The 22,743-nt window shown below is 49.6% G+C and overlaps 1 protein-coding gene across 1 annotated transcript; it reads left to right on the forward strand.

Moving 5' to 3' along the window:
* The first annotated feature begins 6,054 nt into the window (after positions 1-6,054).
* UBE2Q1 (ubiquitin conjugating enzyme E2 Q1) lies at positions 6,055-21,887 on the forward strand. The gene is made up of 13 exons (XM_035098887.3): positions 6,055-8,294; positions 10,086-10,190; positions 10,320-10,424; positions 11,961-12,011; positions 12,964-13,104; positions 13,497-13,581; positions 14,596-14,656; positions 16,056-16,146; positions 16,266-16,324; positions 17,111-17,159; positions 17,438-17,533; positions 18,670-18,736; positions 21,307-21,887. Exons 1-13 carry the CDS (start codon positions 7,956-7,958, stop codon positions 21,336-21,338), a joined length of 1,281 nt encoding a protein of 426 aa, XP_034954778.3. The 5' UTR covers positions 6,055-7,955; the 3' UTR covers positions 21,339-21,887.
* Positions 21,888-22,743: the final 856 nt, after the last annotated feature.

The raw sequence follows: 22,743 nt of genomic DNA on the forward strand, positions 1-22,743 counted from the left end.
GTCAGCTGTAGGAACCGAGAGGCGGCCTCTAACTCACCTGCTTTGCACGCAGAAAACCCCAGGTTCAACCCTTGTCGTCGGCAGGTAGAGCTGGGAATGCCCCCTGCCTGAAACCCTGGGGAACTGCTGCCAGTCAGTGTAGGCAGTGTTGAGTTTGATGGGCTAATGGTTTGATGCTTTTTAAGGCAGTATCCCACATCCCCTCTTTTTTTTGGAGGAGGGCCATAGCTCAGCCGCAGAGCATCTGCTTTGCCTGCAGAAGGTCCCTGGTTCAATCCCCGGAGTTCTGGTACGACATCCGCTGACATCTGTACAAGTGCAACAGCTGTCTGAAATACCCGCGCCTCAGAAGCAACTGTAGTGTGTGTTTTCAAACCAGATGGAAGCTGGTTTGAGGGGGAAACGCATCAAGCGGGTCAGGAGGACCGCAATGCCTCAAGTACTGACTCTCTCCACATGAACCTACCCAGACCCTGAGATCATCCTGTGAGGCTCTTCTTTGTGTACCTCCTCCACGTTGAGGTCCGGAGGGTGGCAACCGAGAACGGGGCCTTTTCTGCAGTGGCTCCCCATTTGTGGAATGCTCTCCCCAGGGAGGTTCGGCTGGCGTCTTCATTATACACTTTTAGTCACCAGGAGATAACGCTCCTCTTCAACCATCCCTTTGGCTGGTACCCTTTTAAATGTGTTGTGAGAGGGGGGAATTCTTGGTTTGTTTTTATTATGTAATTTTATGTTGTGAACCAGCCTAAGATCTAGGGAGAAAAGGTGGTATTTTATTTTAACAACAACAACAATTCTCAAGAAACTATGGCATAGATACACATTGTGGCTCATGTCATGTGTACATGGCATCACATACCGGCAACAGGAGTGCACTGGAGCCAGAGTAATGTGTACACAGACTCAAGCGTTGCCACTGTAGAACTCAACAGGGAGTTCTAGCACCACCTACTGTTGGCCTCCCTACCTTCTGCCCTATCAGTCGCAACAGCCACCAGCCATTGCTGTCTCTCTCTGTGTGTGCGATATACACTCATTTGTATCCTTTTCCCGCCAACCACGGTGCTCTGATGATTCAGCATCATTGGCTTTAATAATTCACAATCGCCCGAGAGTGAGACGAGCGTTTAGCAGGGGAAGCGGGAGCTGGATGATGAGTCAAGTCTAATAAAAGAAGTGGCGGGGACATTGCAAGGAATACAAATGTTGTCCTCCTCTCTTCCTCTCTCCACTGTGTCCTCCCCCCCCAACCCCAACCCCAACCCCCCGATTGTGCTTCCTTTGCAATGCACGAGAAAATGGCCTGTGGGAGAGGGCAGCTCCTGACTCTGGAAAGCTGTGGGTCATTTTTAGTTCTGGATTTAATGGTCATGCAGGCTTCCTCCTTTCTAGATAATGTGTGTTACAGTACTTCACTTATTATCCCCGCCCCGCCACCGATCTCGTATGCATTGCTTTACCTCTTTCAAAATGTGATATATGCCACAAGAGCTCCTGTGTTTGGGGACCCTCCTGCTCATTCCTGCTGAGCAGGGGCCCGGACGTCTGCCTTAAAGGCCTATCCTGACATTGCCACTTCCGCAAAGCAGCTTCTCACATCCATGCCCCCGCCCCAATGTCCATCGATGCCTAAGGCCCTAGCAACACACCTGATCTGGGGCGTGCATCCTCGGAAGCGATTCTAAGCAGGCTTCCTCTCAAAATCAATAGGGCTTACTGCAGGGGAAGTACATTTTAGAATGAGCGTGTTCAACAATAGACTGTTGTGCCCCTTCCAGAAATGCAAAACTTTTAAATTATTGTTTAATTCCCCCCCATAATTTTTAATTTTCATACAGTTTAACAAATTAAATTAAGTTTCAATGCAATATCCCCTTAGCATTTTAACTTCCAACCCTTATTTCCATGATGTTTCTGTTCAAGTCCTTTACCTTAAATACAATACTTTTTCTACAATGTGTATCACACATTACGTTCCTTTACCATTCTCCTTCCATTTCTGCGCATACAGAATTCTAGCTGCGGCGGGAGCATACATAAACAATTTAACCAAATTCTTGTGTGTGGGGGGGAATCTCTCCCCTATTATTGTTACAAAAGTGCAAAACTTTTAAAAATTGGTTCTAAGTATTTGCAGCACTTAAGCCCCACTTAAGCCTCTTTCACACACACACACACACACACACACACAGGCTGCTGGTGTTCTAAGACGGCACCTGCTTTCAGGCTCACCATAAAACAATAGATGTAGCACACAAGGAAAAACAAGATGGGAGGGAGGAGGGAAAAGCAATGCTCAAGCACAAGTCCTTAAAGTTACAGTCAGCATGTCAGTGGCAGTTCCGGCCCCTTCTTGTCCTTGATGAAGAGCAGTTCCTTCCCTGAAGTCTCTTCTCCAAAGAGCAGATCCAAGAATAGGGCCCGAGACCATGTTGAGGCTGAGAGGGCAGGGCAGCCCCTTCCACACAGTCCTCTCAGACTGTGCAGACAGATCTCTCCCCCAAACATAGTTTGGCCTTGGGACATGATTTCCCCCCACCCCAATATTTTTGTTTGGTGCTTCTCCTGCAAATTTCCCTCCGTGTGTGTTTGAGACACACGGAGAGACACACACACAGATAGAGAGACAGACAGACAGAAAGAGACAGATGGGGGGGGGGCATAGTGAAAGGTGACCAGCACACCTTCAAAGCAATGATACCAGCAGGAAAGGCAACAATAGCTTTAGGCTGGAAAGATAGAGAAAAATGGACAGTAGAGGTCTGGACTAATTATTTGTTTGAATTTATTCAGTCAGACATTGTGGCAGTAACATCACAGGAAATAACATGGAAGGCCAAGTCTACTATGATAAGGACCAGATGGAACTCCTACCTTCAATGGATAGCAACTACTGGACCAGAAGACATTCAGTGGAAATTAAAGACATTGTGCCTGTGGCTGAGGACAACTGTTTGAACCCTTCCAATGGATTATGGGTGGGGGAGGGGTGGGAAGGGAAAGGAAAAATGGTACGGGAAATTAAAAATTGGAAGGAGAGAATATAATGTATGTAAAAATTATTGTACTTTAATAAAAAAAATTAAAAGAAGAAGAAGACTGTGCATGTAGCTTGCAAGCTTCAGCCTGGCAGAAGCTGGCTGAAAATTATTGCATAGTGTCTCTGGGGCGGGGGTCTGTTCTCCTCTGCTCCCTCTTCCCCTCTTCCAATTAACCTCCCTCCAGCATAATGTGAATCAGCCACAGTACCACAACCTTGTTGGCATCTATAAAGGTCACGCCACTCTGTGCCAGCTGCGTAATGGAGTTTCCATGTTTGAGGGCAAATGCGCAGGGCCCTTGGAGGGGGTGGGGTGGGGAGAGAACAGGGCCCAGGGAAGCACTTTTGCAGTGTGCCTTTCTGCTAAGGTGTTTCAAAGGACAATGGCAACAGCAAATTTTGCGTCTCCGTGATGGAGTCACCAGGGATACCGCCTCAGTGGCCTAGAAACATGTTCTAGAGGCTGGCAGATGTGGGAGATGTCATTAGTTTGATTATGGCAAGGAAGGAAGAATTGATGCGTTGACAGGTTCTCGTCATTTCACCATCTGTAGAACACTAGCAGTGTGGGGAACAGGATGGGGGGCTGTCCTTGTTTGCTTCGGACAGGGGTGCGGGGACCCTCAAGCCTCTCTCCTTGCCCCTTGGGATTCTTCCTTAGTGACAAACCCCCAGGTCACAGGCCTCACTAGCCCAAACCCCCCAACATTTCTCTGATGAAAATAGGGACGTCCTATTTAATAACGATGAATAAAAATATTTAATAATATATATTTCTCTCTCTCTTTCTTTCTCTCACTCGCCTAGCCTTTCCTGCAGAAAGGAATCTGGGCCTGGGCTTTGCCATCTCAGACTTCAGGCTCCTCCACTCCAACCAATTCCCTGCCCCTAGAAGGCCAGCACATCAGGGAAAGAGCCAACTCTCCTCCTGGGCACACTGGATTTCTAGGCGCAGGGTTGTTGCTGTTTCCTACAAAGGAGCACTTGGTGTGCACTACAGGTCAGCCATGTGCATATTATGCGTTGACCCTGGAAGAGGAAGCCGTCCCCCACCTTGCAGCAATGTGCTACCCATTTTCACACCCTACCTGAGTGGGCAAGCTAGCAGCTTGAGTGTGAAGAACAGAAATATGAGGTTTGTTCAGTTTCTATTGAGACTGATGCACCGTACGTAGCAACCCAGCACATATGCATTAATGCTTTAGTCCCTTACACACCATCCATTTAATCCACATTGCTTCCCCCTAAAAAATCTTGGGAACTGTAGTTTGCCCCTTTGCAGGGCTACTATTCTCCCAGGATTCTTTGGGGGAAGCCATGTGCTTTAAATGGATAGTGCAAAATGTGACCTTCAGGTGTCAAACCATGTTCCAGTGTCCTGTTTTCACTTGTTTGTATGTTACTTTAAAATTGCAAGGTTCAAAAACTATAGTAAAAAGCTTCCCTTCAGCACACACAAAGGTACATTTGGACAGTTGAAGTGCTCGCTAGAAAACACTGTGGTTACAGTGTTTGTCGCCTCAGTGAGAAAGTGGCCTTTCTCTAGAAGCACAAATGGTGATGAGGGAGGAATCTCCGTCCTTGGTATCCATGGCAACTGGTCCAGAGAGTCCCCCAGTGAACCACCACATGCATTTTTCAGCAGACTCCATGCACACAAGCAGACAGGCTTGTGAGCAGCAGACAGGCTTGTGAGCAGCAAAAACAGCTGGAGCAGACACCCTCCTTCACCTCTCGCCAAGGGCACTTCAGGGTGGCGAGTGAGGCTGCATCTCTTTCAGCAAGGCCTGAGGCTAAAGGACCCAGCGTCTGGCTAGATTGCCACATTCACCGTCTTAGGTGGCCAAGTCTTCACTGGGAATGAGCTAGCTGCCTGCATCTTCCTCTGTGCCCTCGGATGTATTTGCCAAGAGCTGAGGGGGAAAGATGCTGTTTCTGGTTGGAGCTCCCTCACAGATCAAGTTCAGCATTGCTGATCTCCATTTCCAAAGCTACTTACACATGAGCCATTCAGCTGCTCTGGTTTAACAACCCCCTTCCTCTGAGCTTAGACTCCACCCACTTCCTCATTACATTGTATTATTATTATTATTATTATTATTATTATTATTATTTTACAGTCATCAATGGAGTGTTATAAAAATGTTCTTTCCCTGGAGGGAATCCAAATGTCCTCCTAGAGTCATCAATGGAGTGTTATAAAAATGTTCTTTCCCTGGAGGGAATCCAAATGTCCTCCTAGAGCAGGAGTAAAGGTAAAGGGACCCCTGACCATTAGGTCCAGCCACGGACGACTCTGGGGTTGCGGCACTCATCTCGCGTTATTGGCCGAGGGAGCCGGCGTACAGCTTCCAGGTCATGTGGCCAGCATGACAAAGCCTCTTCTGGCGAACCAGAGCAGCGCACGGAAACACTGTTTACCTACTAGTGCTTTGATGTGCTTTCGAACTGCTGGGTTGGCAGAAGCTGGGACCGAGCAACGGGAGCTCACCCTGTCGCGGGGATTCGAACCACCGCCCTTCTGATTGGCAATCCCTAGGCTCTGTGGTTTAACCCACAGCGCCACCCGCGTCCCTTCAGAGTAGGAGTAGTCAACCTTTTTATACCTACCGCCTACGAATGCATCTTTCTTGATGGTAAAATTTCCTTTCCGCCCACCAGTGCTCGATGGAAGGAGGATTCAGCTTGTGCCGTAGAACCCCCTACTGCCCACCTAGAATCCTGAAACGCCCACTAGTGGGCGGTAGGGACCACGTTGATGACCCCTGTCCTAGAGAAAGGGAAACAGACTCACAAGAGAAAGGCACAAGACCGGTTTGGTTTAGCTAAATAGAACCCAACTCTTGGCTCACACCGAAAAGTAGTGATCCCCCCTCTCCTCCCCATCCCCACCCCCTCCCCACCCCTTCTCTACATAAGTGCCTGGGGACTCTTATTTCACTGTATCTGAAGAAGTGTGCATGCACACGAAAGCTCATACCAAAATAAAAACTTAGTTGGTCTTTAAGGTGCTACTGAAGGAATTTTTTTATTTTACCAAAAAGTAAGGTGGCTTGTTTGCATTATTGTCCAAAGCACTCTTATACAGTTCAGCAAAGCAAATCCCATGTACAAATCCAAATGTAACATCTGTAGCTGCTTCAGCAGAACCGAACTGCAAAACTGGTCTGAGCTGGATTTCTTCCGCAGGCTACTTGTTTTTCTGCTGATTCATTAAAAAGGAGGGGACCTCCTGCCCCTCCTCCCTGAGCTCATGAGATAAGAAGGCCTCCAAAGGCCTTGAGCATTTCTAAGCAACTAACATAGAATTCTAGGTTTGGGAAGGGACCCCTAAGAGTCATCCAGTCAACCCCCCTGAAATAAAACCTGCTGTAGCTTTAATCTAACAGAAGCCAAAGTTGATATACAGATTCCCCCCCCATTCATATTCTTTTTGTAAACTCTTGCTAAGGTACAGAAGAGGAGAAACAACTCACAGTGCAGTCTTATGCCTGCTGTCTCAAGAGAAGGTCCTGTTAAGCTCAAGGCACTTACTTCTAGGTAAACATGCGTAGGCTGCAATGCTAACTGTAGGAAGTAATGCAAATTCTATGGATTTCAGAGGGGCTTCATTTGGAGTAGCCAAGCAGAGAGATAGGTGTGCACAATAGCCTTATAAAACTACAAAGTATGATATTTTAAACAGCAGAGGGATAAATGCCATTAGGAGCATGTTTATAAAACCAAGTGATAGTTTAAAAGACCTGGAGAAAAGGAAAAGTTATTTGGGAGAGTGCAGTCTGAGTGGAACACCAGGCCCTGATGTGGCCCTGCACCTGCCTCCCTCACACTCAGTTCTTCCTTCTCACAGGGTTGATAGTGCCTTCTAAGTGTCTTTATTTTGTTTTGAACAGTGCATACAGTTATAATATTATTGATTTGCAAGAAAACCCTGCTCTGGAAACTGTATATAGGCGGTCTATTATAAATGAATGAGTAATGGAGCCTTCCCAATTAGAGGCAGTCTACCAGGTTCTTTGGAAGGCGGCAATAAACAACGAGGTAACCAGGTCTGATAACAGGAGGGCCTCATATGCTCCATAAATAAATAACACATTTTGTGGTAATCCCTCGCTATGACGTCACCGTGAGGAGTTAAGGTATTAACACCTAGGGATTCTCGCCATGCCATTGGCCACTCGTGCCTTGACGTCACCAAAAAGCTGCCCGTCGCCCTCCTCCATACTTCCTGGGAGGTACGTCTTCTTTCGTCACATTGGAAGCAGCCAATTGCGAGGGAAATTCTCCAGGATTACAAACTGCGTCCGCCGCCGCCCCCCTACCCGCTTTTTCTATCCCACTTCAGGGCAAAAGCTGTTTCTCGTTCATTTCCGCCCGTTTCCTTGACATGACTTCCGTTTCCTGTACATACATGCCATACACCCGCCCATGGGTGTTTGTTCCTTTGCGGGTAACATTAGTCAAACAACACCGGAACTTCCGCTGAACTTTGGAAGTCATCTTAATTATCGAGCTGCGTATGGAGTAGTGTGGAGCCGCTCTAGGCAAAACTGGAGGATTCTTTCTACGGCCGCTATTGGCGCCGCTGTATACCTTACTATCTCTATGGTAGAAGTATCATTTTCTAAATAAAGCTTCCAAAGTCACCAGAAGGAGCAGCTGATACTTCCGTGAAGCATTTTTTAAACACGACATTCTGGCCCCTTTATAAACTCGCGCTACGGCGTCGCTCTAGGGCTCACCACATCTGTGGCCAAAGGCAGAACGGGCATTGGGAGTTCCACTTCCCCTCGGGACCGGAAGCTACCGTCTCCATGACGACGGCGTTGTGCGTGCGACCGCGGGGGCCTCCGCCGTCACCTCCTGCCGGAGTGGCTCCTCCTCTTCCTCCTCCTCCCCCGCCCGCGCGCAGATGGGGGGAGGAGCAGGATGCGGGTCGTCACTTCCGACTGCGGGCCCTTCCCGGCCGCCATCTTGCGGTGTGGGGGGACGCGGGGGGCCCGGGGGCCGCGGCGGGCCGCTCGATGGGAAGATGCAGCGCACGGGGCCGGGCGGGGCGGGGCCTGGCGCCGTGATGGGGGCGGGGCCGGGGCGCGCGCTGCTGAGGCGGGAGCTGCGGCTCCTCGAGTCCATCTTCCACCGCGGCCACGAGCGCTTCCGCATCGCCCGCGCCTGCCCGGACGAGCTGGGCTGCGAGTTCCTGCCCGGCCCGGGCGGCGGGGGGCCCGTCCGTATCCATGGCAACATCACGGTGAGTCCCCGGGTGGGAGGTAGGAGGGGGCGCTTTCAATTGGGCGGGAGACCCTCTCACTCCCTCGGGGGAGGGGCTTGGAGGGGAGTGGGGTGATGGGGCGGGGCATGTGGAATCGGGGGCGGGACTTGCAGAGGCTGGGCGGGGTGTTTTCTGAAAGGGGCGGGGCATGTGTGGGCGGATATTAGAGGGGCGGGGCCGAGGGTGGGGGTAGTTGGCAAGGTAAAAGAGGGATCATGGAAAGCCCCTGTGGAAACCACAAAAGTTGCAAACTTGGCATATCATTGTATCCCATGTTAACGCACTGGCTGCAGTGGACGCTGAAGCCCCATTTTCCATCAGTGGCATGTAGCTTCCAGGTCAGCTGAGAGACATGACATGATCTAACCCACTCGCCCTCTGCCAGCCCAAGCAAAGACTTGCCCTTCCTTAGCAAGCGGGACAGAAACCCAGTGGGTTGGCAGGGGAGGGTTGGGGGGATCCTCCCTCCACCAGCCTACTCACTCACCTGCATGGAATCTCTGCTCGCCTCTGATGAACATGCTGAGGCTTAAGCACAATGCAGGCACCTAGGAGGCAGCGTGTTTCCCTTCTTGAACACTTCTGCAACATGAGAACCCAGTGGGGCCACCCAGTAAGCCAAATGTTGGACAATTCGGGACAGACAAAAGAAAGTCCTTGTTCACACAGTGCGCAAACGATGGAATGTAATACGGACACCAAACTGGATGACTTGAAAAGAGGATTGGACAGATTTGTGGAGGATAAGACTATCAAGGCTAGTCACCATGGCTATATTCTCCTTCCCCTGTGAATGACAGTATGCCTCTGAATTGCCAGTTGCTGTTGTGCCTGGGTCATGTTTGTGGGTTTCCCAGGGGCACCTGGTTCTCCACCATGAGGACAGGATGCCAGGACAGATTGGCCTTTGAGCTTAATCCAGCAGGTTTGTTTTTATGGGAGATCAGCCTTGATTTAGCATGGGAGATGGGATTTATATGGGGCAGCTGCCAGGGTAACACAGTGTGCAGCATGTAGCCGAAAAGGGGTGCAGGCAGCAGCATGGAAGCAGAGGTGCAGGACAGCCCAGGTGCTCCGATGGCCTAGGTGGAAAAAGATGGGAAAGGATCAGGCGAAGTGGTGTCACTATTTTGCTTTTATGACTCTGCTCTTCAGCCCTGCTGCAGTTTGCCTTCCTTAATGGTTTAGACTGGAAATACGACGTCAGATATTTGGGGAACGTGTAGCCCCTCAACCCTGACCATTGGGCATCTTGGCTGCAGCTGATGTGTTTTCAGAGGCCAACAGTATCTGGAGGGACCCGCAGGATCCCCAGTTCTGGGATAACAGATGCCTGAGTAAAAAAGCAGGGAGGGTTATCTCAACTAAGAGCTTAAACTTGAGACCCCTTGAGCTTGGACTGGCAGGCTTCATTATGGCATCAAGTTAGTCCCTAGTTGCATGGCCTCAATGTTCAGAGGGCCACAAGAACCCTGGCAGGTAGAATAACATAGCTAGCCAGTGGGAGCTGAAGTCAAAGTATTTAGATCAAGATTGGAGAACCTGGTGCCCTCAAGGTATCATTGGGCTCCAATTCCCATCAGCCTCAGCCAGCATGGGTGATGGGGGTAGTAGTCCAGTGACATCTGGAGGGCCATAGGGTCCCCATCCCTAGCATAATGGGCCTGTGGCAGGAAGTTGCAGAGGACTGAAGCATGACAACATTGTCATATCTGCTTATCTCTGTGAGATGCTGCCTATCGCTAACCCCCTCGGCCCCCCCTTCTCTAGGAGTCTTATCCAGCTGTCCCCCCAATATGGTCCGTGGAATCGGACGATCCCAACCTGGCGGCGATCCTGGAGCGGCTAGCAGACGTGAAGAAAGGAAACACGTTGGTGAGGCGGGAGAAGCGCCACCTCTTTGGGGAAGGAGTGGGAGCGATTGAGCTGGAGGAGGCGGGGGGGAGTGATCAGCATTCCTCCTTTTTCTATAACTTTGTTCTCGTTGGCTTCCTTCTTGGGTAGCTTCTGCAGCACCTGAAGCGGATCATTTCCGATCTCTGCAAACTCTACAACCTTCCCCAGCATCCGGATGTTGAAATGCTGGACCAGCCTCTGCCTGCTGAGCAGGTAAGCCAGCATTGTGGCTCCTGGCAGGGCTCCTGGGCCAGGTGGCATTCCACTGTCATGGAGGCTGCTTGAACGGGCACGGTTGGTTCCATATAGGAAGGTGTTTGGAATCAGTGCCCCAGGACACTCCTGACTGTTGCCTATGCAGCAAAGTAGCAGTGTAGTGGAACTCTGGTAGACGTGGGATTCCAAGGAAGCACGACACGCAGGAAAAATCATTCATAGAAGTTTACTAAGGCATAAGTTCTTCACAGTTCTTTGTCAAGAATCCCAATAAAGTACAGTGTAGCTCCTCTTAGAGCAAGAAAATTCCAGTTTCTCCAGTTTCAGCATAAAAAGACACCACACAAATATGAATGCAAAAATATAAAGGTAAAAAGATAGAAGTCAGTCGAAGAATGAAGAAAAAGAAGAATGAGAAAGACTGCTCACTGGGCAGTAGATAATACACTTCCCCGTGGCCTTGGTACTAAGATAAGGCACACAGTTCAAAACAACAGCTGCTTCTTTTGAGCAGAATGGAAAGTTACAGACCTGCTAGAATACACTGGCATGTTCCAGCTTTTATTGGCAGCTTCTGCAAATACATAAAACTTCACTCCATGACAGAAGGGGCAGTGGACTCTGCCTTATGATGAGCTCCATATTGTCTGTACTGACTTGCAGCAGCAGTCCAGGGTTTCAGATGGGAATCTTTCCCAGCCTCAGTTGGGGATGCTGAGAATTGAAGCAGTGACCTTCTGTGTGCAATTTGGCAAACAAACATTAGAATAATCTTATTTTAAAAGAAATTTTATTAATTTTATGAATAAAAAATACAAATAAACACACAATGATAAAGTAACACTATATGTGGAGATTCTCCGAATCTTGTGACTCCCCCCATCCCGAATCTTCTGTTTAACTTTTGTCCAAGCCAAGAAACTATGACTAACAGCTCTGGAATGAGCCACAATATTAAAATATAGTTCAGAGTTGTTTTAATACATTGCTGTGCAGTTCATAGGAACGCAGAAAGCTGCCTTATATTGAGTCAGACAATTGGGATTGGAACCTGTGTGGTGTTAATGGAAAGGTCCTGGTTTGGTCACACAAAATTTGCAAGCGAAAGGCTCATTCATATTTTGACATATTAGGATGAGAGATGATTGTCTGAATGCGGTCGTTTTTATAAAACTTCTATACGGCTTGTTTTCAGGCAGGAATTAACGTGTAGTGTTTGGAGTAGAGTCAACCTAACTTAAGGAAGCTGAGAGTGCCTTAAGTTGTTGGGAGGTCTCTATTTCTCTCACCGAGCTACAATTCCCAGAGCAGTTTAGCAGCCTGTCCCTCTTCCCAGGGAACTCTGGGTAGGGAACAGGTGTCCCCTAACAACTCCCAGCGCTCTTAACAAACTACAGTTCCCAGGAACTGGGAACACCATGACTGTTGAAAGTGACTTCATTGCAATTCCAACATCGGTTGCAAGAGTGGCCTTACGGCAGTGTTTTCTAGAGTAACTCCATGCACTTGTCCTCCTGCTGTTTTGTTCCATAGAGCACACAGGAAGAAGTGTCCTCTGAAGAGGAAGACGAGGAGATGCCAGAGGTAAGGGATGCATTCCTTTAAAAATTCCCAATTCCTGTTTGCTCAGCCACCTCAATTCCACAGCCATTCCTGTTCCTTCAGAAATGTTCAGAACCGGGGTAATAATAATAATTTTATTACTTATACCCCACCCCTCATGTGGACTGGAGATTTTAATACGATAGCGAGCAAGGATTTGGATACATTCATCAGTAGTAAATAATAGACACATCCGAATCTGTAACAGCTTTAAAAATTGGCTGCAGAAGCCTATGTTAAAAGGTCTATGGAGATACATTTTGAAGACATAGAGCACACTTCCTATATAGCAGGCATGCCCAACAGGTAGATCGTGATCTACTGGCAGATCACTGGTAGATCATTGGCTCACCCCAAAGAAGTTAAACAACTGTGGCTCCCCTAAAAAAAGCTCAACATTTTACCTCCTGACTTTGACCTGAACCCCAAAAAAGGGGGTAGATCACTGCCAGTTTTTAACTCTGTGAGTAGATCTCAGCCTCTTGGGAGTAGGTCACCCCTGCTCTATAGCATGCAACAATTCTTGAATAGTTCCATGTTGCTAAATTTCTATGTAAGAAATCAACCTTATAGTGTAGTAGCACCTACACCTTGGAACTCCCTGCCTTTTGAAATCAGACAGGCTCCTTCACTGTACCATTTTCGGTGCCTGCTGCAAACGTTTTTGTTAGCCATGCCATGAGGGAATGTGGCCCTTGAGTGAAAGGAAGTCCCCCCCCCCCCGCTGCTTGCAGTTGTGAAAGTTGAAGCAGCACGAAACAGACCCATGTGCGTCATGCAGCTTTTGATTTCCAAGGAGAAAAAAATTCAAAGCTGTCACAAGTCAGGAATATGTCACAAGCTCCATCTTCTTGCATTGGGGGGGGGTTTGGACTAGAAGGCCCTTGGGTCCCTTCCAACTTCACAATTCTGTGGTTGTCTTCTCGCCCCCAAGGACACAGAAGAACTCGATCACTACGAGATGAAAGAGGAGGAGCCAGCGGAAGGGAAGAAGGCGGAAGATGACGGCATTGGCAAAGAGAACCTGGCCATCCTCGAGAAAATAAAAAAGAACCAGAGGCAAGATTACTTAAATGTACGTGTCGCCAGGCGGGAGGGCAAGGCAGGGAAACGGGGGGCGGGGGCGGGTTGGGGATGGAGATGGAGATGGAGAGGAAGGCTGCCCAGCTGATGTTTCAAAGCCTGCCTCTCCCTCTTTGATGCTGGGAGTGGCACATGGCCGGACTGCGGCTTCCGTGAGCCCTGGCTGCTGGCTGCGCTACCTGGGGGCTGGTGGGAATTAGAGTCCACCTTGCCAGGAGAGCACCAGGCCAGCCCTGAGCCTGGGCAAATAGTTTGTCTCCGCCAGCCAGGGACCGTTCCGAGGGTGGGGGCTGGGGGGATGGAGTAGCCTGCAGCTGGGCAGCCCATTTTGCTAGCAACATGGGTGTAACAATGAAATTCCGCCTCCCTCTCGCCCTCTCGCAGGGGGCAGTGTCTGGGTCTGTGCAGGCCACCGACCGGCTAATGAAGGAGCTCAGGGATATTTACCGATCGGCAAGTTTCAAGGGTGGTGAGTATCTAGCCTGGAAAGGGGCCAGGGACTGGGAGCATGGCATTGTTTTTGCTTTTTGGGAAAGTGGCTGTCATCGGTCAGGAAGAGGGGGGCAGGACTGTTGCGAAACCTGGATTGTAACGGAGTTGGTAAGTCATGTGATGCACCATGTGGTTTTATCCTGTGTTATTTTTGTGTGGTTGAGTGTCTGATGTATACTGATGCCTATAGTGTAGAATTTGAAATTTATTTTGTCACCCCCGTTCGTATTTTTGTGTTGCATTGGTCTTTTCAGTGGGGTGTAGATGACGGAGCAATTGTTTGTGGTTTGTTAAGGTCGATTATCAATAATAATAATCATAATTTTATTATTTGTACCCCACCCATGTGGCTGGGGTAACCCAGTCATTCTGGGCGACTTCCAATATAATTACCCCCATTAACCTGGAGTCTCCCTTTCCCAGAATTCTCATGCGCACTGCAAATCCCGCAATGGGGGCCGTGCAACGACAGCCTTACATATATTTGTATGTATACAGGCAACTCCCCACTTGTATGTGATCTACTTGCATGTGACGGCACACACACACGGCACTGGGAACCAAGAAGTGGGGAGCACACTAGCGAGTCCTTGTGGCTTGCAATGAGCCCCCGGAGCCCAAAGAGGACATCCTCTTCAGGTTCTGAGCTCTCTCTGCGAGCCACAAGGAGCTCCCCGCTTAGGTGCATTTCATTTACGCACGTGGGTGGGGCCTGGAATGTAACCCCCATGCATAGCTGCCAAGTTTTCCCTTTTCTCGCGAGGAAGCCTATTCAGCATAAGGGAAAATCCCTTAAAAAAAGGGATAACTTGGCAGCTATGCCCCCATGTGAATGGGGAGTCGCCTATATATATTGTGGAAGCCAAAATGGTTTGCTGTAGGAATTTAATTCTGTCTTGTTGGTTACTTTAAGAGGTGTGTGTGTGTGTGTAGCCATTCTTCCTTTCCTTTCTCCTACAATATACTGACTGCTTCTTTGTCTTTCCCACAGGAAACTATGCAGTTGAACTAGTGAACGACAGCCTGTACGACTGGAATGTCAAACTCCTGAGGTGAGGGTCTGACTGGTCCCGTGTGTGTGTGTGTGTGTACTGCACCCTACCCTAAGCAAGATGCCTAGGTGTAGGGGGAGGCCCCGACCACCCCTCCATTCCAGTATGAATCGGGACTTCACACACACACTCGAAGGCGCCTGCTCTGCTTTTTCTCCCAGGCCGGGAGATTGGCAAAGCGCTCTTCCTCCCCACCTTTCTCCACCGTGAGCAGCAAGAGAGGCTGGGACAGAGCGCCTTGCAGTGGGCCGCTTCCAGCCAAGCTGAAAAAAATTAACAAAGGCTTACCTGAGCCTGCTTTATTGATTCCCAGCCAGCATTTTTATGCAGCTCTTCCAGCAACGACAGCAAAGGCTCCCAGAGCAGTTCACAGGTGCTAGGGATAAGATAGTCCTTGCCCTCGGGTTCTTTTCTTGAAGTTAGCTAGTGCTTTGGTGGATGGAGAGGTTAAAACTTCTCTGCCCATCCCAATGCCTCTGAATATACCCCAAATACCCTCCTCCCCAGCCAGCAGATCTATTTAACCAGTGGAGTGAGGATTTCTGTGTGTATATATGTGTGCAAAACATATATATATGCTGGTGTGTGGACAACCTGTCCCCATTGCATCATATCCCACCTTTTTCTCCAAAGAACTAAAGGTGTGGCATACATGGGTTTATTCCCTATCTCACTTAATCCTCACAACAACCCTGCGAGGTAGGGTAAGCCGAGAGGCAGTGACTGGCCTCAGGTTGCCCCCAATGAGCTTCATGGCCGAGTGGGTCTCTGCCAGGTCCTACACCACGCTGACTCGTGTTTCGGCCAGGAGCGAATCCTGCCCGCAGAACAAAAAGGGTTCCACAGATCACAGAACCACAGAATTGTAGAATTGGAAGAGACCATCTAGTCATGAATGAACAGCTGGATCGAACCTGCAGCCTTGGCGTTGCCCACACCATGCTCTAACCAACTGAGCTATACAGGAGAGAATTAGAAAGTTAGCCACCCCTGGATAGGAGCCCCCAACCTCCACAACTAGGCCAAGGGTGAGGAATCTCAGATCCAAATGTGGCCCTCCAGTGTGCTCCATCTGGCTCTTGGGACTCTTCCCCAGGTCACACCTCAGGCAAACCCCTATGCACCTTCCATGAGTGTTTTCGCCTGACTGGGGCGTTTCCTTGAACTCTGGCTGTGCATCTTGCTTGCCTGGGCAGAGGTGTGTGTCGTGACGGTGCGGAGAAACTACCCGATTGTACAAAAGTGGGAGAAAAAAATGCTTTTGTTTCTGCACCCACTTTGGCTTCTCGTCCAGCCCAGCATGTAACCCCCCCCCCCAAGCGGGAACTCTGACCTGGGGAGGGGCGAGGGGCCTTCCTCTAGCCTCGGCTGAGCTTGCCTCTCTCTCTCTCTCTCCCAGGGTGGACGAGGACAGCGCCTTGCACAGCGACCTGCAGATCCTCAAAGAGAAAGAGGGGGCAGACTTCATCCTCCTCAACTTCACCTTTAAGGTCAGGCTGGTGGGAGGGAGGAGGAGGTGGCTGTGGCAGCAGAAGCAGCTGATGGCAGGGGTGGGAGGGAAAGGGAGGGCTGCCCAGCAGCCAGCTCAGCTTCTCCCTTCTCCTTTCAGGACAACTTCCCCTTTGACCCGCCCTTCGTAAGGGTCGTGTCTCCTGTTCTATCGGGAGGGTAAGTAAGTGCCTGGGTGATCCCCACCGGTGGGATTCGGGTAGCTGCTATTAGTAACTCAGTTTCCTATCAAGGGCGGGGGCAACAACCCATGTAAAACCATGCTGCTTTAAATCAGTATTATTTAAATCTATATTGCCTCCCTTCTTCTGATCAATCTCAGGGCAGCCGGGACCTAGGAAACTGCCTCATACTGAGCCCAGATCCTTGGTCATCTATTTCAGTATTGTTTACACTGACCGGCAAGTCACAGGGTTTCAGGCAGGGGGACATTCATTCCCAGCCCCTACCTGGAGATGCCAGGGATTGAACCTGGGACCTTCTGCCTGCAAGGGGGATGTTCTGCCCCCAAGTTCTTACCATGGTATGCCGGGTTTGCTTGGAAAGGACACGGAATTAAAGCCAGGTTGAAGGCCTTGTCTGGGTGCCCTGTTCCCCAGAGGCGACAGTATTTCGACCCCAGTTCTACTGCCAGACAAACTCATTGGGTGTTCCTTGGTTCTGAAGAAAATCAGAGGCCGCCACATCCCATCTGCTCCATCTAGAGATGTAGAGCCAGCTTCCACCTGCCTCCCTCCCCCAGGACAGGCCATCTTAGCTGAGCAGCAGGATTGGTTGTGGGGCAGGAGGCACATTAATAATTTTATTATTTATACATTAGGATATGACATTAGGAAAGGGCTTTGATTGTGAGGAACTGGGTTGGTGCTCCCCTTTTAAGTGAATTTACACACACAGACACACAGGCTTTTTGGCTAACGGGTTTTTCCTCTGTCCTCTCCCAAGGTATGTCCTGGGCGGAGGGGCTATCTGCATGGAGCTTCTAACAAAACAGGTGAGCGGCTGGGAGGACTCCCACTGGGGAGCGTTTGGGGCCAGGCCCAAGTCCCATTTCTGCAGCAGTTGGGCTGGGATGTTCGGCGGGCCTGCTGCTCCCTGGGATAGCTCAGTCGGTAGAGCACGAGACTCTTAATCTCAGGGTTGCGGGTTTGAGCCGCACATGGGGCAAAAACGTCCCTGCATTGCAGAGGGCTGGACTAGATCACGCTCGTGGTCGCTCCCAACTCTACAATTCTATGAAGATTTCCTTTTCCCTCACCTCCTTTTCCCCAGGGCTGGAGCAGTGCTTACTCGGTGGAGTCCGTGATCATGCAGATCAGTGCCACACTTGTGAAAGGCAAAGCCAGGGTCCAGTTTGGCGCCAACAAGGTAACCTCCCCTGCGCTGGTGCTGTAGAGGAGTTGGCTGTCAGAGGTTCCAACCTCTGGCGGGAGAGAGCCGGCAAAGCTTTAAAGAGAGTTACAGTACAATCCCCCGAGTGCTTTGACAATTCTCCTTCACAGGGAACTCTGGAAAGGGAAATGTGGGCAGTCTCGGCACTCTGAACAAACAGCAGCTCCCGGAATATATATTCTCCCAGAATATATATTTTTGGGCGGGGGTGGGGTGGGGCGTGACTGTTCAAAGTGATGTCATGGTGCTTTAAATGTATGGTGTGCACTGTGGCCTAGGTCAATCTTGGATCTCCAGCTATTGTAAGACTACAAACTCCCATCATCCCTGGCCGTTGGGCTAAGCTAGTGGTGGATCATGGGAGTTGTAGTCCTGCAACATCTGGGGACCTGAGGTTGACCTAGGTGACCTTGGATGAGCCACAGACCTTTTCTCTCTTTCAGCCCTCAAGGTTGTTGCAAGAATAAAACAGAGAGGGGAGAACTGTCCACTGCCTTAAAAAATGGGATATAAATGTGTAAAAAAAAGGGGGGGAGCTTCCTATGGTCACACCATGCTTGTCCTAAAATGCCTTGATTGCATTTAAAAAAAAAAACCCCGCTTACAAGATATTCAGCACAGTGTGTGTTTCGTGGTTGGAGCAATGTGGGAGATATAATCTGGCAAAGTCGCCTCTAGGAGTGTAACATTTGCTTTCACGGGTATGTGGCTTTTCAGGGTAATCGTGTTTCTGTGGTTTAGAGGCAGGATCCTCTAGGGCACCCTACAGCTGGGCGATAGCTGGCTTTCAGCTTCGCAGTATATTGCCAGCTAAACATCGTGACATACTGATATATCACAATGTCTGAAATAAAGATGGAACTGTCTAGAGGCATTGGCTGGCTTTGCGGTTTCCCCCACCTTTTGATTTTTGTATAGCACAAACACACGTCATGATTCGCAGTATATTGCCAAGTCAAAAACTATGAAACTGATATGGACTTCGAACCAGTTTTGGACAACATATTAATGTATCTGCCAGCCCTATTGCACCCTTTGTGGGCAATGACTGAAGGGTGCAGAGAGGGCAGCCTTCTTAACATTAAAAGCCATTCTCTGTTCTCCCCCCGCAGAACCAGTACAGTTTGACAAGAGCACAGCAGTCGTACAAGTCCCTGGTCCAGATTCACGAGAAGAATGGTAAGGACTAACACCTTGGTTAAAGTGCGTCCGGTGGAAGGCTGAGGAGCCGACCTACGTTGTTGGCCAGTGTTTCTTATCCTCATCTTAAGGAAGATCCAGGCTTAGGGAGGAACAGGTGGGACCCGACAAGTGGCTTTATAAGGATTTAAACCAGCACTTGAGCCCAGAAATTCTGCGACAGCCAAACAGTAAATCCATTATTAATAACAACAACAATACTCAGCAAGTTCCATTCTGTACACCCATGGCAACTGGTGCCAGGTGCAAGATAAAATAGGAGGAGCCAATGTAAAATGAGGCCACAGGGGGTGGAGTCAAGTGACACCATGTGACAATAACCTGCATTTACAAGTACAAAACCACACCCGAGTTATTACAGGCAACAGCCTAATCGAGGGGGAGAGGGGTGGTGTTGCCATCGTTAAGCAATTGTGGGAGGGGAGCTCGAAACCCCTTGCCAATGTACTTTCTGTTCTCATCCCCTTGTCCTAGGGGCGTTCTGTCTATACTGAAGAGTCTCATTGCAGTGGAAGATAATAATAATAATTTATTATTTATACCCCGCCCATCTGGCCGGGTTCCCCCAGCCACTCTGGGCGGCTTCCAACAAAATATTAAAATACAGAAATCCATCAAACATTAAAAGCTTCCCTAAACAGGGCTGCCTTAAGATGCCTTCTAAAGGTCTGGTAATTGTTATTCTCTTTGACCTCTGGTGGGAGGGCATTCCACAGGGTGGGCGCCACTACCGAGAAGGCCCTCTGCCTGGTTCCCTGTAACTTGGCTTCTCGTAGTGAGGGAACCGCCAGAAGGCCCTCGGCGCTGGATCTCAGTGTCCGGGCAGAACGATGGGGGAGAAGACGCTCCTTCAGGTATACTGGGCCGAGGCCATTTAGGGCTTTAAAGGTCAGCACCAACACTTTGAATTGTGCTCGGAAACATACTGGGAGCCAATGTAGGTCTTTCAGGACCGGTGTTATGTGGTCTCGACAGCCACTCCCAGTCACCAGTCTAGCTGCCGCATTCTGGATTAATTGCAGTTTCCGGGTCACCTTCAAAGGTAGCCCCACGTAGAGCGCATTACAGTAGTCCAAGCGGGAGATAACCAGAGCATGCACTACTCTGGTGAGACAGTCCGTGGGCAGGTAGGGTCTCAGCCTGCGTACCAGATGGAGCTGATAAACAGCTGCCCTGGACACAGCTGCCCTACCAGATGGAGCTGATAAACAGCTGCCCTTGACCTGCGCCTCCATGGACAGGACCCCCATGGAGTCCAAAATGACTCCCAGGCTGCGCACCTGGTCCTTCAGGGGCACAGTTACCCCATTCAGGACCAGGGAGTCCTCCACGCCTGCCCGCCTCCTATCCCCCAAGAACAGTACTTCTGTCTTGTCTGGATTCAACCTCAATCTGTTAGCCGCCATCCAACCTCCAACCGCCTCCAGGCACTCACACAGGACCTTCACCACCTTCACTGGTTCTGATTTGAAAGAGAGGTAGAGCTGGGTATCATCCGCATACTGGTGAACACCCAGCCCAAACCCCCTGATGATGTCTCCCAGCAGCTGCATGTAGATGTTAAAAAGCATGGGGGAGAGGACGAAACCCTGAGGCACCCCACAAGTGAGAGGCCAGGGGTCTGAACACTCCTCCCCCACCACCACTTTCTGAACACGGCCCAGGAGGAAGGAGCGGAACCACTGTATAACAGTGCCCCCAGCACTGTTGGGTAGTGTCAGAGCTTTCCCACTCCAGAAAGCTAGTCTGCAGTTACTGACCTGCTATTCCCGACTGAGGCTGCCACCAGTTTGAAAACCATCATCCCATGGCAACCCCTGTAGGGCACGGGTGGGCTACCTGGTGCCCTCCAGCTGTTGTTGGGAGGGTGGCTGCAACATACCCCCAGCAAGGTCTCTGGATCAGGAGTGACGGGCACTGGAATCCAGGAAGATCTGGGGAGACCCACAGGATTCCCATCCCCCTGGAGAGGATGGCCCCTAGCTCAGTAGCAGAGCTGCTGATTTCTATACTAAAGCCCCCCCTGCTCCTCCAGTTCTAGAGGAGAATCTGGGCCTGAGAAAGAGCCTCTGAGCACCCAAGTAGGAAGAGTATTTTGCTGCCTAGACCAGCTCCATGTGAGGCAGGGATGGGGAATTGCTGGCCTGTGATGTACTTTTTTAAAAAAAACGGTGGTGGGTTAATTTTGTGCTGGCTGTACGCTGCAAACAGGGAGGCCCAGCTAAAGCTCAGCTGTTTGCAAAAGGACTTTCAAACAGCCCTTCTGAAAAGCAGGGGTTTGAAGAGCAGCACAAGGCAGTTTTACAAAAAGGTTTCCAAACAGCTGTGCTTTTGCATTCCTGACAATCGGGACACAGCATTGCCTGATGTGAGGATGGCATCTGGCGACTGAAGGGAGGGCGGAGCCCCCCCCCCCCGGGTGAAGAAGTTAAGAATCTGTAGGTTGCCCACCAGCAAAGATTTCCCAGCCTTGATCTACAGAAAAGGCGTCTGTTCACCTAAATCCCACGTCTTCCACCTTTCCTCACAACCTTTTACTTTGCTCTCAGGCTGGTACACGCCCCCTAAGGAAGATGGCTAAGCATGGAGACGGTCACCCTGGACAGCCTCAGGCCGGCCTCGACTTCCCTGCTGAACGCTGCTGCATTTGGATCGCAAGGATGCCTGCTCTTCCTCCTCCTCCTCCTCGGACAGGACACTCACATTCTCCTCCCTCTCTCTTTCTCCACCGCCCGTACTTGCAAGGCGATTTTAGTGAGCAGCTCCAGCAGGGGACTCTTACGGAATTATAAACACTTGCGAGCAGCCGGGCCCTCCCTCTGCTCTGCTCGGGCTACTCGCTTGGACCCGCGCTAGCAGGCAAGCTGGCAGTCACTCTTATTAAAAACCACACACACACGAAAACAAAACAAACAGCAAAACTCTTTGATTCTCTTGTTATCGCTGGAAGCTTCCAGCTCCGCTGCAGTCTAGAGCACCTCTGCCTCTTCCCTCTGCTACGGATTTAATTTATTTTCTTATTTTCATGTACACTGCTTTTTTTTCCTTTTCCTTTTTGGTTACAGTGTATGATGGATGTGTATGGGGGGGAAATGTATCTTTGGAGAACAATTACATTTGTTAATTTGAAGGGGATCTAGTCTTACCTCTCTGTCTGCAAAGCAGGTGGCAACTCAGGGTAGGTTAAAGGGTGTTGCCTTCCCAGGGGAAAAAACACACAAATCCATGAGGTTTAGAAACTTTAAAATCAGTTCCTAAAGATCCTCAGGCTCGTGGAATTGTCATAACTTGCTAGAAGATTTATGTCTGTGTGACATTCCCTATGATCCTGACACAGTATCTGCACCGTGATTTTTGTTTGTTTTTTAACCAGGACCAACTCAGCCTAGTGGTCGTGAGGATGGTTGCTTTTGAATCTTCACAGTCCTGTTATGTTAACTCCTTGTACACACTTGGTTTTCCAGAATTAGGAAATAGGTTCAGCAAACCCAACAGCTTGCTAGGATACAAATTTTGGTTTAGCAATTAGGTGAGGGCTTTGTGGCTTTCTTGTGCTCCAACGACATCTAGATCAGACCAGGGCAGCAAGCAGGTTTCCACACTTCCAATGTTACTGTTCTTTGACTTTACGCTCCTGTGGACCACTTGAAAATTGCCAAGGGTATTTGGTTTGATTTTTCAGCCAGCTGTAGCATTCATAATACAGTGTGATTTTTACTCGTGTTTCAATTGCTCCTTTAAATTTCTTGTTTTGTAATTTACTCCGTTAGAACTGAAATTGCCTAGAACTGAAATGCAATAAAGTACAAGAAAGAAAGAGAGCAATAAAAATGCAATTAAAAATCTTAACGCAAGCACATCATGGACCAGTTTGGGAGCCCTTGCTGTAGGGCATATTTTAAAATCAGCAGATCTTGGAGTGGGGGGTAGAAAATCAACAGCAAAAATGACTCCAGAGGACAAAGCTCACCTGAGTGCAAGAGACA

This window comes from Zootoca vivipara, chromosome 16, assembly GCF_965207765.1.
Source record: "Zootoca vivipara chromosome 16, rZooViv2.hap1.1, whole genome shotgun sequence".
NCBI classification, from domain to species: domain Eukaryota; kingdom Metazoa; phylum Chordata; class Lepidosauria; order Squamata; family Lacertidae; genus Zootoca; species Zootoca vivipara.

What these genes read in the sequence shown, in the direction of transcription:
- UBE2Q1 (XM_035098887.3), top strand. Translation starts at nt 7,956, where the DNA reads ATGGGGGGAGGAGCAGGATGCGGGTCGTCACTTCCGACTGCGGGCCCT. An exon ending in TGGAATGTCAAACTCCTGAG is followed by an intron (nt 14,657 to 16,055) that starts GTGAGGGTCTGA and finishes TCTCTCTCCCAG; the next exon opens with GGTGGACGAGGACAGCGCCT. An exon ending in CCAGATTCACGAGAAGAATG is followed by an intron (nt 18,737 to 21,306) that starts GTAAGGACTAAC and finishes CTTTGCTCTCAG; the next exon opens with GCTGGTACACGCCCCCTAAG.